General features: G+C 38.6%; 1 protein-coding gene across 1 annotated transcript in view; it reads right to left on the bottom strand.

Annotated features, from left to right (window-relative positions):
• Positions 1-14,873, bottom strand: part of COL1A2 (collagen type I alpha 2 chain) — a 36,850-nt gene extending 21,977 nt beyond the window's left edge. Inside the window, exons 1-16 of the mRNA XM_049893601.1 lie at positions 14,484-14,873; positions 11,924-11,934; positions 11,348-11,362; positions 10,642-10,677; positions 9,192-9,284; positions 7,886-7,939; positions 4,698-4,742; positions 4,540-4,593; positions 4,365-4,418; positions 4,004-4,057; positions 3,519-3,572; positions 2,941-2,994; positions 1,218-1,262; positions 874-927; positions 738-782; positions 275-328 (exon numbers count right to left, since the gene is read on the bottom strand). Coding sequence (XP_049749558.1) covers positions 275-328; positions 738-782; positions 874-927; positions 1,218-1,262; positions 2,941-2,994; positions 3,519-3,572; positions 4,004-4,057; positions 4,365-4,418; positions 4,540-4,593; positions 4,698-4,742; positions 7,886-7,939; positions 9,192-9,284; positions 10,642-10,677; positions 11,348-11,362; positions 11,924-11,934; positions 14,484-14,553 — 792 coding nt within the window. The 5' untranslated portion in view covers positions 14,554-14,873. The remainder of the gene's footprint in view (positions 1-274; positions 329-737; positions 783-873; positions 928-1,217; positions 1,263-2,940; positions 2,995-3,518; positions 3,573-4,003; positions 4,058-4,364; positions 4,419-4,539; positions 4,594-4,697; positions 4,743-7,885; positions 7,940-9,191; positions 9,285-10,641; positions 10,678-11,347; positions 11,363-11,923; positions 11,935-14,483) is intronic.
• Between the last annotated feature and the right edge of the window lie 2,549 nt (positions 14,874-17,422).

Genomic DNA, 17,422 nt, shown 5'->3' with positions numbered 1-17,422 from the left:
GTCCCAATTAGTTTGGTAGTACATTCCAGAAGGCGCCCATGGAATGAATTTCCATGTTACCATCTACACTGAGCTCACAGTGCTCAGTGCAGAGAGATGGCCTACAACAAGCTGAGGGTGTAAAAACTAGTCATTCTATATCCACTTTGAAGAGAGGGGCTAGTTAAGGTAACTCTTCTGTAATTACTTTTCTATCCACAAACACAATTACAATATTTCACATCATAATAAAACATCTACCAAAGGCAGTGACAATGATCAGCAGTGTCTTTACCTTGGGACCAGGGGCACCAGGGAAGCCTGGAGGGCCAGCAGAACCAATGGGACCCTGAAATCAATGCAGAAACCCAAAGGTGGTAAGAAATTTCCTCTCCATAAATTAACAACACAACAACAACAACAACAATGACAATAATAACAACAATGGCAGGGGATTGAAGTGACTTAAAGTGGCTTGGTCATATTAAATATTGGCTAAGGGAAAAATGACAGATAGTCTTGTTACTAGGATCTTATCAAAAGCAAGACGCTCGGGGTACCCATGGTAGGGTAGATTTTACTTTGTACATCAGTCAGAAGGCCGGGGGATAGGACTTATAAATGGAATCCTTCAGAAGACCTCACAGAACACTTCGTTAGTGTCTGAAATGATGTATTTTGTAGGAAATAGATAAAGAGGATAGTTCTCATTCCATGCTCTCTCAATTCCTCCCTAATTCTCCAGTGTCAAAACTTACAGCAGGACCCACAGGACCCACACTTCCATCACTTCCACGGGCACCCTATGTAACAAACAAAGAGGAAGAGTCAGATGAAGAGTTAAATGGCAGCTACTAGAACATTTTTAAAAGGAATAAAAATGGAAGTACTTACAGCTGGACCAGGGCCACCGACACGTCCTCTCTCACCAGGAAGCCCACGGGCTCCCTAGAAGCAGAAACATTTTCAATAAAATCCAGAATGCCAGTTTTGAAAAAGTTACAGACATCATTTGGTTTGTCCAATTTCCAATATGTGCTAGCGTCCACTAGAAATAAATAGGTCTCATTCTGATTCCAACTAAAAGGTAATGGATTTCAATTAAGTATGCAGAAGACTATTCAAAAAATATTAAAGAATGTAATGCCAAGGGAAATGGTAATTAGCAAAAACATTAAAAAAGTTCCAGCTTGCAGAGTGTACATATTCTGTTTTTCAATAAAATAATCAACACTTACTATTTGACCTGGAGTTCCATTTTCACCAGGAGCACCAGGTTCGCCCTACACGGAAAAGAAGGATTGAGGTTTTTGTTCATTATATATATTGATTTTTTTCTCACTGCATCATTTTTTACCCTATTATTACAATTTGAACTATTCATATATTTTCTAACATCTCTTACATGTATAAACTGTTTGTCAACTATGCCAAATGCATACATAAAAAAAAAAACAGCTAAAATACGGATTATTATTTAGATAATACCAAATATCTAGGTACTAGGGAGATGTGGAGGAAACCCTGGTGGCGTAGTGGTTAAGTGCTACAGCTGCTAACCAAAGGGTCAGCAGTTCGAATCCACCAGGTGCTCCTTGGAAACTCTATGAGGCAGTTCTACTCTGTCCTATAGGGTCGCTATGAGTTGGAATCGACTCGAAAGCACTGGGGTTTGGGGAGGGGGATGTGGTGATTTCATTGTTACTACGTCCTCCCCAGTTTTCCCTCAGATTTGGCAAATCATTTAGAATGAGGCTTATGTATTAGAAATGATATAAAAGTAGATGGCAAAGGATAAATTGCATTCAGTAGTACCATATTTGCCCTCTTTAAAGTGATGTTGAACCCTCAACATTTTTATTTTTATAAAACATGCATAAAAATATTTTTCAGAGCTGTCATATTTACTGTCTCTACATTGTTTTCTTGAAGGAAAAAACTGGTGTTGGGGGGTAGTATACACTGTGGCACATGTAAAAGAACTTCCCTTCAAGATGATCTGATTTTGATACAGAAGAGACATGGTTTGAGAGACCATTGGAGGGCCCTTTGTTTCTAGTATTCTTTGGAATGAGCACCGGAACAAGAGCCAGGGATTTTAGCCTATGCCCTTCTAACTACTAGATGTGTGGTGTCAGGCAGGTCACTAGTCTTCTCTAAGCCTCGGTCTTCCTCATCTGCAAAATGAGGGAGTCTCCAAGGCCCCTTGCAGCTCTAACATTTTATGGTGCCGTGATTAGTAGTCTGAGCTGTTATATTAAGCTCCTGGGAGAACGAGTTTGACCTTATCCATTTGCGTGGCAGCTGGAAAGTTAGAACAGATATTCCATATTCATGTTCATTTCTGGTCCCGCTAGTATTCGTTACTCATTAATTTGTAATTACGTTGGTATTCACTTTAATATCACATTATCTCCTTAATAGGAAAGAGAACATTTTATAGTTGGAAATGCTGTCATAGAAGAGCCTAGCCAAGAGATAACACACTTCTGAGACTTTAATTACCTAATTAAAATTTTTTTGAGTGTGCACAGATAAATCACGGGAAAGAGGTTGAAAAGAGTATTGTGACATGAATGTACCCACCTAATTAATGCATGGCAGAGGAGAATCTACAGTTTAAAATAACACATCATGTTCTAATATGTGACTATGTGTTTATTTACTTTTATTTTGGCTGCAGAGATCGAATAAAATTACAGAAGGAGGAAAGGAAATGGAGGGAGAAACTATTGGTATTATTTTGAACGTCAGTTGTTTACCAGATATTGAATTAAACAAATAGTAATTGGCCTTTTGCCACAGAATCTTGTTGTCCTCACTACTGAGAGATTTGTAATGTAGAAGAGGAAATAAGATACGTTTTAGAATATGGGTAGTCCTCAGCAAACATATACTTTTTGGTGGTGTGGTGTGTGGGCATCTCAATTAATTGTTTTAAAAACAATGTTCCTAATTTACCTTCACACCTGGAGCACCAGGCTGTCCCTTCAATCCATCCAGACCATTGTGTCCCTGAAAGGCAAATCCTTATTATTAACATGCTATTCCACTATACGTTGGGTCAAATCAAACATTTTATAGCTTTGCAATTAATCTCTTCTGTGGTGGAGCTCATGACTGCCTCAGTGTAATGGACTCACAGCATTCCAGCTCCAGGTGAACTAGCTCGGTTGCCCTAGGTAAGTTCTTAACCTCTCTGCCCTTGGGAAGGTAAGGATATAAGACGAGATGTTCTTTCGCGTTTCATCCATCTTTAATAATTTTACAGTTTTAAGGTGGTTGTAAATACCGATTAAGTCCTATGCGTTCTATACAGGTTCCTCGGTAGGGATTACTCATTTCGAGGTAGCTCTGAACAGACTGGAAAATGGCTCCCACTTTACTTTAAAAAGATTGTACTATTTCACCCTCTCCCCACTCTAGCAAACTCCAGGAATTTGCAGGCAAGTATGTATCACCTAGAAGTTTAAATACAGTTGAGTTTTTCCCTAAAAATAATTAGCATTTTCTCTTATCTGGGTAAAGAATGTGCTCACCCGAATGCCCTTGAAGCCAGGCAGTCCAGGGGTTCCAGGGAAACCACGAGCACCCTTAGAAAGAAACACAGAAGAAGATGAATAACACTTTCATTATAAATGAAAAGACAATGATTGCTCCTCTCCAAAGCTTTTCTTCTCATCAGTTTAAGCTTGGAATAGAAACGTAGTATGTCTTTAAGCACAGAGGAGCAAGTTAATATGTCCTCAGGTGAGTAACTGAACTATGGTATTGTGGAAAACGTAATTTATTTGCTTCTAGTATGCATGCTGTCATTAATATTGCATTATTTTCATTAATAAAAACTGTATGCATTCTCTACTAGGCTCCTTTTATCTATCAAACACCTTCAATTAGTGTTCTAACATGCATGACGTCTATGTTGCTACATAGACTGATTCTAGGTTTAGCAACTATCTTATACCTTTGAGCCCTCTAATGTTTGGACCATATAAAGTGTCTTTGGACTTGATAAAAGCCTCACCTGTGGTCCAACAACTCCTCTCTCACCAGGTCGTCCAGGTTTTCCAGGGTGACCCTAAAACATGAAGGCATCATAGGATAAACCTTTTCTTGATAAGCTATCAGATAAAAGTGGGGCATCTTGAATTTTTACAATAAGAGAAAAGGCATCACATAAAAACCGGGATCCAAATATACATTTAATTAACAATAATATTTCCTTAAAAACAACTAAGCTAGTTAATATTTCATTACAACAATATTTTCCATATGGGGAGAGTTACGTCAGGCTTATTCAGCTTATTAATTTGAATCTAGAAATTCTCGTTTGAGGCAAGAATATTTAAATGATGTTTTGGAAGGGCTTAGGAATAAATACTTACATCCTCACCAGCCTTGCCAGGAGGGCCAGCTGGACCACGAGAACCTGCAGGACCCTAAGAAATGGAAGACCTATCATTTAGTTAAGACTATATTTTAAAAAAAAAAAAAAAATTTTTTTTATATTAATATACATCTTTAAAAATATTTATCACAAATGGAAAACAATGTACTCACAGTTTGACCAGGTTCACCAGGCTCACCAGGAGGCCCTTGGAAACCTGGAGAACCCTAAGAGGGGGAAAAAAAAAAGTATATATATATAAAATGCCACACTCCAAGGCTTTACTTAATTCTCTTTTTACATAGGAGAGACACAAGCTTTTGGTACTTACAGGTGGTCCAGTTGCACCTGGAGGGCCTCTAGGTCCCATTAAACCCTGTAAAGAAGATAGGCATAGTTAGCACTGATACGTTGTCATGGCTTTGGTTAGGGTTAGCAGGACTAGCTTAGCAGGGCCATAGACATCCTGTGATAGACAGATGAACAGACCTGCCCTGGTTTTATTTCATAGTTTTTGTTCCTCCCAAGGAAGCATTCAAGGACCCAACTTCCCTCCACTCTTTCTCTTCTTTTGCTTCTCCTTCTCTGCTAACCCAAATCAGTAGAGCTCAAGGAGAACTGGATGGGGGCAGCTAGAGGTTCCCTAAAGTTGTGCCCAACTGAGCATACTGAGAGTGTTCTACTGTGATGAAGTGAATCTGTCTTCACACAAGTACAGAATATACAACTGCCTTCCATGCAGCTGATGAAGCATTTCCATTCTCCTGACCATATGTCATTTCCCCATGCCATACTTAGCTAAGAAATTGATACTTTTATTGCCACAAGGGGCATAAATTGAAAAGATCAAAAGTCTTTCTTAATGCTTAGAGGGAGGTCTGTTATAACCTTATAGCTCTTCTAAGGGCTGTTGGTGACTGATGAAAATGTCAAAGAAAAGTGGTGAAGGGAAAAGAAAATATTATTGAAACGGCACTCTAGAAGAGTCTGTTACATGATATTTTGAAAACCTAGCCTAATGGCAACAGATTGTTTTCCCTTTCGTTCTTCATTCCGTAGCGTGCAAGTAAAGTAAGACAGAATAGTTACTAGTTTCTGAGCTAAATATACATTCTTGATTCCCCTTTGTAGTAACCAATGTCTGCGTCAATTCCTCTGTGGCAGCCTGTCTTCACAATGCTGAAAATGGTTCACACCTAAGTCTAGAGTCACTTGTTCATGACACACCAACCATGGGGACTCTGGAGTCAGGCTTGTCCCACTGTATTAATGTCTATATTAAAATTATATGGATTTTATTTATAAAGCACATCATCTTAATTATAAATTTTACTTATTCGGTTTTAGAAATTGTCTCGGCCTTAAAAGAAACTGTTACTTTTCAATCAAAATAAACTTTTAGGTATACGTTAATAATAATTTTCTTTGACTCCATGAATTTTAAACTGTATTTATTCATTTTTCCATTTACTTGCAACAATTTCATTTATATAAAAGGTAGTTTATTTTGTGGAGGCTGTGAGACAGAAGATGATTACTCATTAATTCAGAGAAGAACCCTGTGGGGTTTTAGATTATTGATTTTCCAACGTAGAAAATTATTTTAATACTTTCCTGCAGCCTATCTTTCTTGTTTGCAAAACACCTATGTGTTGACTATATATGTCTGTGCACGTGTGTGGATGTGCAAAGTTAAATTATATTTCACTGATACTTAATAGTAAAATACTCTGCTTTATACTCCCCAGAGAGATGTACCAAAGTCAGGGGAATCTAAAATCCATATTAATTTTCCGAGCTTATGTGGGCTTTTTTAAAAAAACCATTTGCCAGTGTTTTACTCTTTTCCCCTTAGCTTTGTCTTAAGATATAGGTACTGCTTTAAAGCTGACTAATGTCCAGCATCAGCTGAAATGGCTAATTTTAAACGTTCAATATAAACAAAGCCAAAACAACAACAACAAACCCTAAAAACCCCAAAACTCTACTACTTTACTTCAGATATAAATGTTTTAAATTACCAGGAAAAATCAGGGATCGAAAGTTGTCAATTAAAGGTACATCATTTCTCAAGTGATAGTTTTAATTTACAGAAAATATTATCTCATCCTTGTAAGTATATTGGCTTACTGTGGACCAGTAGAACATCTTCTTTTGAAGACAGAGCACTGAATACATTGTGCAGGTAAAATTTATATTTTAAAGACTGTCTTAGCTTTGGGTAGATAAATACCTTTGCTTAGGGAAAACGTTGTTAAAACCACTGCGCATGTGCATGTGCATTTTGTCTATCTATAGTGTTTAGGAAACCCTGGTGGTGTAGTGGTTAAGTGCTTTGGCTGCTAACCAAAGGGTCAGCAGTTTGAATCCGCCAGGCGCTCCTTGGAAACTCTATGGGGCAGTTCTACTCTGTCCTACAGGGTCGCTATGAGTCGGAATTGACTCGATGGCACTGGGTTTAGGTTATTTTTTTTGGTTATAGTGTTTAATCAACCTAATATTTTTCCCTCCAGCAATTTTTCCCTCTATTCAAAAAAAAAAATTTTTTTTCATATATATCAGTATACATTTTGCATGCTCATATCAGCTTTTTTCTAACATATCAACCAATGCTTAGTATAAGATTTACTTCCTAAAGATTGGCCATCATCATCATAATCATATTGGGAACTTTTAAAAATGTTATTCAGATTACAGGATGTATTGCTTAATATTTATGCTGAATGACATAAATGCAAAGTTTTACTCCCGTTCTGTTCTGTACTTATTTATAATTAATAGGCTAAAAAAAGAATTTTTATCAAAACAGATAAAAAAATCTCCTATATTGTTGAGGGTGGGTCAGAATCTATAATATTCACGGCTGTATCCCAATCCATAATACAGTTCAGAGCCCATCAAAGGCACTGATACGTATTTGTTTAATAAATGAATGTTTTACTCAAGGACTAGATATATGAACCATGAAGTCTAATATTCAGACATCTTGCCTGATTGCTGGTCCCAGCTTTGTCATCAACCACCTGCATACCCTTGGGAAAAGGGGCTAATCTCAGGTTATACAATGAACAGGCTAAAGTGGATAGAACTTGTTGATCCTTTCCAATAAGTTCACGGAATTTAATAGCTATGTGTCTCTAAAAGTCATTTAAAATTCTAAGCAATGTTAAAGGATGTAAAAAATTAATTAGAGTGGTTACTCTTTTGACTTAAATGGACTTGCCTAAGTTACGGTTACCAGAGGCTATGTCATAGGCTATTTCTTGGACATAAATATATGCTTTAGATGTAATATCTTATTTGAATAAAAACATTTTATGAGGAAAGTTTGTTTAAAAAAAAAAAAAAGAACCCCCTAACTGTTAAAAGTTTTTGAATTTAAAAAAAAAAAATGCTGCTTTTATTTGATCTCAGTATTGAGGGTTAGCCTATGCAATTAATAAATGGCAATATAAAATTTAACATAATAGAATTGTCTATTTAATGCATTCTTTGACTAAGATAAAGAGATTAGCATACCATGGGTCCAGGGCCAAGTCCAACACCTTTTGCATCATACTGAGCAGCAAAGTTCTAGAGGGAGGAAAACACAAAACAATTTATATAGTTACCAGCCCTGTAGTTCGTTTTCTCATTCTATTTGTAGAGATACTTTGTTGTTGTTAAAAGAGAACAATGTTTTTGATATAAAGGTTTATAATTATTATTTTGGAATTATATATTGAGCTAAATTCCTACAAAGAGAAATATAAGTTCAAAGTTTACACCATAGCCGCCCTGAAGTAGGGGAGCTTCCCTACCTTATTTTTCAAAGCCTTCTTCTCTCCTGCTACCCTGTGCCTCTGCACCTCACTCTCTCTCTCCCCATGAGGAAGGGGAGCTTCCTAAACTTTCATAGTCAATAAATTAAGCTGCAATCAAGAGGATGATCTTACATTTCCACGAGTTCCCCTCTCTTCCAGGACAAAGCAAAATGACTAGGCAAACTTTTTTTTCTGGAGTTTCCAAAAGAATAGAGTTTCAAGTTTGGATAAAAATGTCCCTTGGAAGATTAAAATTAAAAAAAAAAATAGTTCACAGTAATAACTTTACTGTTAAAGATCTCTCTTATAGTGGCAGATCTATTAAAGAAGGTGCTTTTTAATGCACTCAGTAGATAAGCAATCATAATAAGACCTTTGAAGGAGAAAGGTCTTTTTTTACTGACATACAGTTGAGTATTAGAATCAGGCTTCTGATTCATAGTGCTAACCAATTAAGCAAATATGTTTTCCTTCCTGCAGTGAGGCCATTTGGCACTCATACCATTGTTAAAGACATAAAGCTAAAAGAAGATATTAATGAAAAAGGGAAATGTACTTTTCTCAAATTAGTTTCAAGAAAATTAAACCTAAAACTGCTTTGAATGTTGGTTCAGCAGACTTCAAGCCAAGGAGAATAAAAAGGGTTGGATGTTTGCAAAATTGCTTAAGATCAGGGATTTTACTTATTCAATCTAATCAAACTCTTTAACAATGCAACACCTCTTATTTGTGCCACACTGATAAAAAGTATTAAACCTCCAAATTAAATAATGATTGTCAAGGCTGCTGCTATCTTCAGTGAACACAAATACCAGTGCTATAATTGACAAGGGCTCACAAAGAAAACAGGCAAACCAGGCTCTTGAATGGAGAAACCAAAGAAATGAAATAAAAGATACTAATTTCCAAATAGCAGATTTCTTCCTTAACTGTTAAAAATAAGTTCCAAAATGAGCCTTCTTCCAATGGAGGTAAAAGAAACTAAAGTTAGCTAAAAGTTAACAATACTTAAGACACCTTACCCCGCCGAGACCAGGGGGGCCAGGAGGACCAGGTGGACCAGGAGGGCCTGGAATACCATCTTCACCATCTCTGCCTGGTGGGCCTGTTGGTCCCTGTTACATAAAAAATGAATAATTAAGTCAGGGCTAGACAGGCCCCATAAAAACATGTACAAGGAAAAGGAGACCTAAGAATGTAAATGGTAATATCAGTTGTTCAGAACTTTCAATGAGGCAAGGGGGTGAAACTTGGTTAAGATTAAATTATGACATGGGTCTATTTTAGGAGGATTAGTAACTGATGTGGGGAGAAGACAGAGGACAGGACAGTTCTCTTTGAGGAGTTTCTCACCCATTGAATATTAATTCATAATGGAGCTCCAGTATTCAAATAAAAATTAAAATTATAGCTAACATTTATGATTCTATGAACTTCATATGTTTAACTATGCAGTGTGATGTACTATGTACATTGATTGGCAGTTTCTGACAGTGATGAGCTTATTCAACTGGTGTGTTTTGCATGAATAGCAGACTAATTGATACGATAATTAATAATATCATTTTATCACAAGGATAGAAAACCGTGCAGATTTCCTACCATTAAGATGATTTATGTTGTTAAAAGAATTCATCAACATAATCCTACCTCTAATAACTTATTTCAGTGGAATAAATTTAAGGAATAAATGCAAAACCTGTCTGTACTTCCCAACAGATATGCTGTTGTTGTCGTTGTGTGCCGTCATAAATCTATAGGACAGAGTAGAACTACCCCTTAGGGTTTCCAAGGCTGTAATCTTTATGGAAGCAGATTGCTACATCTCTCTCCCTTGGAGCAGCTGGTGGGTTTGAACTGATGACCTTTCAGTTAGCAGCTGAGGGCTTAACCACAGTGCCACCAGGACACCTCCCAATCAATATAGATGTAGGCAAAAGTGTTATATAATGCAAAACTGTATACTTACAGATGTCAAGTAATCATAACAAGGAGATAAAAGAATACCATAAATAAAACATAAGTCTGATTTGTACATTTATGAATTTAGGCAGATAAACATGTTATTGACTATTATTTTACTATTATTCCCAAGCTGAAAAAAAAAATTTTTTTATATAAGAGATCTTACTTCAAATGCAAACAAAGCATGTTAAAATAAGAACTACGTAGTGATAACTGGGTACATTTCCATTATGTATGTGTGTATGTGTTGGGCAGGTCAAGTAAAACCAAAGACCACGCAACAAATGTGGTTGTTTTGTAACAGTTTTTCTTCTTTAAAGAATAAACTTGTCCTAAGAAGAATATTGATTATGTACAACAATGCTCATTCACATTTTCTGTATGGCATTATCTGCTTAAAAGGTGGTGCAATTATCTGGATACAAAATATTCTTATAAAATTGTGAGTTTCCTATAGTTTCTAGTATGTAGTTATTCAAGTTTAGGCCAAAGCCCTTTAATACATACCCTGTCTCCACGTGGTCCTCTGTCTCCAGGTGGGCCCTACAAGGAGGATGCAGATAGCACAATAAGAAATGTCTAAGGAATTTCCAGTGAACAAACAAACCATTCTTGATAATAATCTGTGGGTAAGAGTGATCTAGCCACAATGTTATTAGTATAGTACCTATAAAAATGGCACACTGCACTAGAAAAAACTATATTGTTTTTATTATAATTACAAGTATTTCTTAAAAGGGGCAGTCGGGAGGCTGCTATAGTCTCTAGCCATTAGTCCTATACTATAAATAGTATTTTCAGTACGGTGATTACCGTAGATAGAATGAGAATTTTGTTACATCTTTTTTCTTTTTTATGACAGTGTATTTAGTCAAAACCCTTTAAAATAAACTTCCTTTTACTACCTTTTATTAGCATAATACTCAGTCCATTACCAGAGTAAAAACAAAATCTTTTTTTCCCCTTTAGTATGTAAATCAGCAGTTTATGCAATACAGATGTAATTACAGATGACTCTGGAACATAATAAAACTTGGTTATCTTAAACATCAAAACTACTTTTCATTATGGTTTAGCTATTGCTGTATTAGTTTGAGCATAATATTGACAAATATTTTCCTGTTATAATCGCTTATAAATTTAGTTAAGTTGAAAATCATCTCTGATAATTTCATATTACTCAGATATTTATGAAGAAGTGTTGGACCCTTACCTTTCTCGTAGTTGCCTAGAAAAGAATAAGCAAAATGTTATTATGAGGAAAATTATATAGATATACATAAATGTCCCCCGTTTCTGTGTAGTATATTGTGCATTTACTATCATCTGAATTTAATATTCCAAAATAAAAATTTAAATGTAATAAAATGTTATATACAGAACCAAACTTATATACTTAACTGTTTATCATGCCTCAAATTTAATTCATGAGCTAAGAACTTGATCATGATACCCTTCCAAATGATTCCAAAGAAATGACAAGATCCTCTAGCTTAGTGAGGTCTTCTGCTCTGTCGTGGCTGATGCTAAAACTCAAACTCCTGCTGGAAGTATTTACTCTCTATTTCTGTGCGTTCTTATGAAGGTAGTCTTACTCAGTAGCCCCACCCATTTTGGAAATTAGGGTGGGTACTTTCTAAGGCTGCCAAAAGGGTTTTGATTATCACAACTCTTCGTGATTTTCTTCTGACTCCAGGTTGGTCAATACCAATGCATCACTCATTCTCCCCAGAGAAGACATTACCGTGGCTAAAGAGATTAAAATAATAATAATAATAATTTTACTCACCTCTTGTAAAGCTGTAAAGAAAAGTGGAAAGTGGAAAATAATCATTAAAGATTGCAATAATATTACATCGACCAATAGCAGTAATTGGCAAATAGACACACTAGTTCATAAATTGACTTACCTAATTAAAGGGCCAATTATATTTTTTTATTAAGACTATTCTAATGATTCGGAAGTTATGCAGGTCAAAAGTATGACAGGGAACAGCAGGGAGATTTGTTTGCAATATTAATATGTAAATATATTTTGAATTAAATTGTTAATTATTTACTATTTTATAAATGCTTTTAAATATTTATGTGTCTGAAGGATATTGCTAACGCTTAGTAATTAAGTTGGTAAATTGCACAGATGAATTGCTGAGAGTAAGGCAAGACTAGCAGATTGATGAGGAAATAATTTTTAATGTACAGTTTAGATCATTTTTAGTACTTAAAAATCTAAAAAGGAGAAAATTGAGGCAAGTATGGTACCTAAATATGACACTGAAATTACTTAGTACTTCACTGAGTTTGTACTATGCTTACCGTCCTTTTTCAAAAGGTTTAATTTGTAAATCATTAAGTATGAAAATGGATTAATTCAGACACGTGAATTTTTGCTTTAAATTCATACATTTAGATTAGGTAAGGTCATTTTGTCAATATGTACCACTTATGTTCCTGAGAATGGATTTGCTCTGTATAAATAGAAAAACTGTGTATGAAAGAATTTGAAAAATGGTAAAAAGAAACTAAAGTAAATGTATCTCCCCTTTGCCATAATTGCTGTCTTTAAAGATTGAATATCTCTCCTACTGTATAAAAATTATAGGTTAACATGGATACAAGTGTTGCCAATCTTGCAATAAGATGAATCACCCCTAAAAATTGCTTTAATTAGGTGGCCAAGAAGTATGTCATTTGGAGTGAAAAAAATCTGTTGCAACAGTCACAATCGGGAAAGTGGACCATATCCAGCACTGACATTTAAGGGCAATTAATGAGAATCACTTTTAAATAAGAAAAATTATGTTTACTTCATTGGGTACATCAGTAGGAAGCATAATTATGCTTGAACTTGATTAACAGAAGTCCTTATGACTTTGGAAATTTGCCTTTTAATTACTGAGAAATGAGCCATTTTGAAGAACGTGTGTTTGGTAACATTTATTCCAGACTTTGGTTGGCTGCTGATCAAAAGGTGAGGTTGCCCTTCGTACCTCCAAACTTCCTAGGTTTGTTTTCTTTTTTCCTCTCTGAGCCAACCCCTTCCTCCTACCCTCAGATCTCACAAAAAGTGAACGTTTTAAGGTAAATGTGTTAGATGTAATTACCCTATACAATAGCCCAATGGTGTGGATACTAAAAGTGCATGGGCCAGAGTGGGGGTAGGGGTGAGGGGAAACACAAAAAATGCAACAGTAATGACGTAATGATAGCTACTGTGGCATTGGGTGGAGCAAATTTTTTGGAGTGTTGGGTGTGGCCATGTCCCATCAAATCAGTACCTCTGCCTAGTAATTAGGCAGCCATTTTTCAAGACAAAAACAGAATCATTTCCTTTGTTCTTCCTTGAGAATAAATGTATGGTCATAACGCTTTGAGCTGAAAAGTGAAGTCAGTCTAATCCCCTTTCAGAAAAGGCCCAGTTGGGTTTGCCCAAGATTACATGGTAAATTAGTGGCAGTCTTGAAAAAATCACAGGTCTCTTGAGACTCAGACCAGTGTTGATATTTCTCAACTTGCTGGGTTCAGAGGGTCTGATTATCACTGGGGAGGTGTTGAGGGGATAACTCTCAGGCTCAACAAAGGCAGAGTAGATTTTAGTTAAGTAATGTTACCATTTCCATTACCAGGTAATGAGTTGAGAAGCTAATTTTACTTTTCAGAATGTATCAATTCCAAGCAGCACCCATTTTCCTTCCTAGGATACACTGACTAGCCATTGGGAAAGGCTCCAGTCAGAAATGCAGAGACTCTCTGGACAAACTCATAGAGTTTTTAATGGAGACTCCATTGGCAAAAGACCTGGTCCCTTGTGCTTTCATTTTCCTCCCTGCAGAGGGCGCCTTACAATATCATCATCATTATCCAGACAAGCCTTACAACGCCTAGAAGATAAAGACTCTTAGGAGTTGGGTTTTATATTAATAAATCAAAGGACTTTCTAAAGCAGGCCTCAAATTGACAAAGTGGGAATCAGTGAGATTATGGGGCCGGTTGGGCGGAGGCCCTGGACTTCCCTCATCCCATCAGTTGTTAATATCTCATCTTTAGGGAAAAGACTTTTGCTTTGGCTCCCTCTCAACTTCACTAACTCGAGGATCAGATCAAGTTACTCTCTCCCTTTGAGTTAAGAGAAAAAGCTCCCTAACTTTTGGCCGAGAGTTGAGCATTTTCTGTTTACATTTTTAAAGTAATGTCCGTGTTTCTCATCAATTCCTGTGTTTTTCCACATGCCAGAGCCTTCACTCCAAACTGTAGCTAGAACTTGGGTTTAGGTTTCCTGTCTCAGACCAGGGTGCCCACCCATCTAATCTCTCTCTCCCGTCTTCCCCAAATAAGCGGAAGGCACTTACATTGGCATGTTGCTAGGCACGAAGTTACTGCAAGCAGCAACAAAGTCCGCGTATCCACAAAGCTGAGCATGTCTACCACTTAGACATGCAGACTCCTTGTGTCGCAGAGCCCCTGGGTCACCGGCAGAGGTATCACCTGGCGGGCGCAGGCATGCAGTCGTGGCCAGTACCTCCAACTTAGCCGAAACCTCCTGCTGCCTTGGTGCTAAAATAATAAAGCCCGGATCTGCCCTATTTATACGGCAAACTTTTGCCTGGCCCGAGGGTGCCTCCAAAAGCGCCTCCACCAATGAGAGGGCTGGGGCTGGGGGCCCGGGCAGCCACAACTGGGAGGAGACTGCGGGGGCGCAGAGGAGGGAGAGAAGGGGGGAGGGACGTGGCCACGGGGCTGGCTTCTTAAATTGGTTCCATTCTTTTTGAGGACGTGGACACTTTTGAGGCTTTCGAGGGGAAACTCTGACTCGCTGTCTGCATACCTCCGCCCTCCCCTTCCACCCGCTCTCCCCCGCCCTTCCCAAGTTTGGAAACACTTTCGGACACGTCGAAGCCCTCTGCAGACACCGACGTGGGCTATCACCCCGCGAGTATGCAGACCTCTAGGCCGCCGGGCAGCGCGGAGGGGATCAAAGGAGGAGCTGTCCAGCCGTGCCTCACCTGGTGCCCTGGGTGACCGCGGGCAGCGTGGAGGGGCCTGGCGGACGCCGAGGGGCAGGGGAGGAGGGAGGGGAGCCCTGACAGCGTGGCGCGGGCCTACGCCACCCTCCCCGCCCCCTCCACCCCGCCCCCTCCCCAGCCCAGCTTTTCTCCAGCTTTGGGGCGTGGTGCGCCCACTTTTTCAGCAGCAACGTTCTCTCTCTCTCTCTTCTGGCTCTGGGAGAGAGTGAGAGGGGATCCCGTCTGTGGAGAGTTGGTTTGGAGTCCGAGGACGCCTACTGTTGGGGGTGGGGAGAGGGGAGCAGGCTAGCAGTGGCGTGGCACCCTGCAGGAGGGGAGGATGTGATGGTTTGCACTAGCCTAGCCTAAGCCATCAGCGGAGTCTTTTGCCCTCTTCGCTGGCCTTTGCTGAGGCTGATTCTAAACCGAGGCTTTGGAGATTGGCTGGCTCAGCGAAATGATCGCAACTGACCTGGAAGCCAGGACCTCTCCTCCGTGGTCTCTTCTGAGAGTGCGGTGGAGAGTCTGCTGCTCTCCCTTCATTTCCTCAGTACCTCCGTCGTTTTCTCCACAGACTCCTTGTCTGGATTTACCAGCTACACCTGGAGCCTGGGCCAGGGTAATCCTCCAGTGAACCCCCTAATTACTCTTGACCTTACTGTCCACTCACAGACACCACTATTACAGCCAACGCCCGAGCACCTCCCGGCCTTGGTCTCAGCTTCTCTCCTCACCTGGGAGAAAACACCCAGTTCATCTACAGGGGCTTCTGTTTCTAGGCTGAGGTTTCCCGCAGTCTTTTCTGTTAACGTGGCAAGAAGTACCTCCACCCACGTGGATGTTAACCCTTTCCAAACACCCAGCCTTTCTTTGTCCTTGGGCCACCACCCCCACTCTCCATCAGGGAAGGAGGATTCAGGACCTTGACTGGAAAGTAGTGGAGGTGAGAGGCCAGGGGCCCTGAGAATTGTGAAATACTGAATGTAGTCAACTTCAGTGAATGGTCCGTTCCCAAACCTTCCTCTTGGAATGTCATTCCAGGCCTGGGGAAATGGCCAACCGTCCCTAGGCTGTGCCTTTGCTTCCCTAGTAACCCTTGAGGCAGTGGTGGGCAAGTCAAGTGCCATCCTATTCCCAAGGTAAACGCAAAAGGAGCATCTTTAGGTCAAGTCTGTCTCCCATGAAAGAGGACCTACAAGAAACTACAGTGGGCTGTACTTTCTTGCCTATTCTTTTCTCCTCTTTCCTCCACCCTCCTTTTTTGCTTTAAGGAAGAAAAATTTCTGCCTAAATGAACTCCATCAGCAGCTGCTATAAAACAAAGGGATTGAGTATTCTTAAACTGTTACCTCTGAGCATAAAATAAATAAATAAACAAAAAGATTAATGAGAGAAAAAAGCGAATAACCAAAACTATAAGAAACTCATCTTTTTTTTTTTTTTTTCTAATTAAGGGCACCACCTTGGGAAATAACTTTGAAGACATTGAAATATCTGAGCGTGAAAGAATTTTAAAGGGTGGTCAGTCCTAGGAGGGTGTTTACCAGGAGGAATCCACAGTCAAGTTTGTTTCTGACTAGGCAACAACATTTGAAATTTTATAGGTTCTGGCAACATCCCAAAAGACCTGAGGCTTAATTGTATAACCCAAGGCCATTTCTTCCCTCTTTCCGAAGCATCGCTGTTAAAGAATGATCCGAAAACTTTAAAAGTGAAAATCACTTTTATCAGGAGAGAAGAACTTTAAAATTACATAGCCAAATCCTTTTTCTGCATTAACCAGATGACTGAGCAATAATTTTTTTTTTAAATCATTTTTACCACTCTGCTGAATTGCCTTAGCAGAGCATCGTTCCGTGCCTCTTTCCTATTTTTCTGAAAGAGATTAATTCTCAACAAAATGACTCAGGTATGTAAGGAAACAGATTTACGAAAGAGCCCCTCCAAATAATGGAGTGAGGTTATCTGATAATGCCTTCTGGTCAAAGCCTCCAAATAGTAGGACTTGCAATAGTTGCCCCAGATCTGGAAGGTTTAATTGTGGGTTTTGTCGTTGTCAAAATAGTTTAAAAAATGTAGAAGTTTTTTGGAAATGTGATTATAATTGTTCCTTTTAGCATAAAAAGAACCTCAGCTAAGTTTTTGAGAATTAAAGAAATAAAATCAAGCACCTATTTAGAAACTTAAAGGAAAAGTATCTCTGCTAAAGGTAGCAGAGTGAGCTGATAACTTTAAAAGCATTCCTAGAAACTGATGCGATTACCAAATGCTGCTGGGCTCCCTCC

This window comes from Elephas maximus, chromosome 8 (genome assembly GCF_024166365.1).
Source record: "Elephas maximus indicus isolate mEleMax1 chromosome 8, mEleMax1 primary haplotype, whole genome shotgun sequence".
In the NCBI taxonomy this organism is placed as follows: Eukaryota; Metazoa; Chordata; class Mammalia; order Proboscidea; family Elephantidae; genus Elephas; species Elephas maximus.
This window is presented reverse-complemented; position numbering and strand designations above follow the sequence as displayed.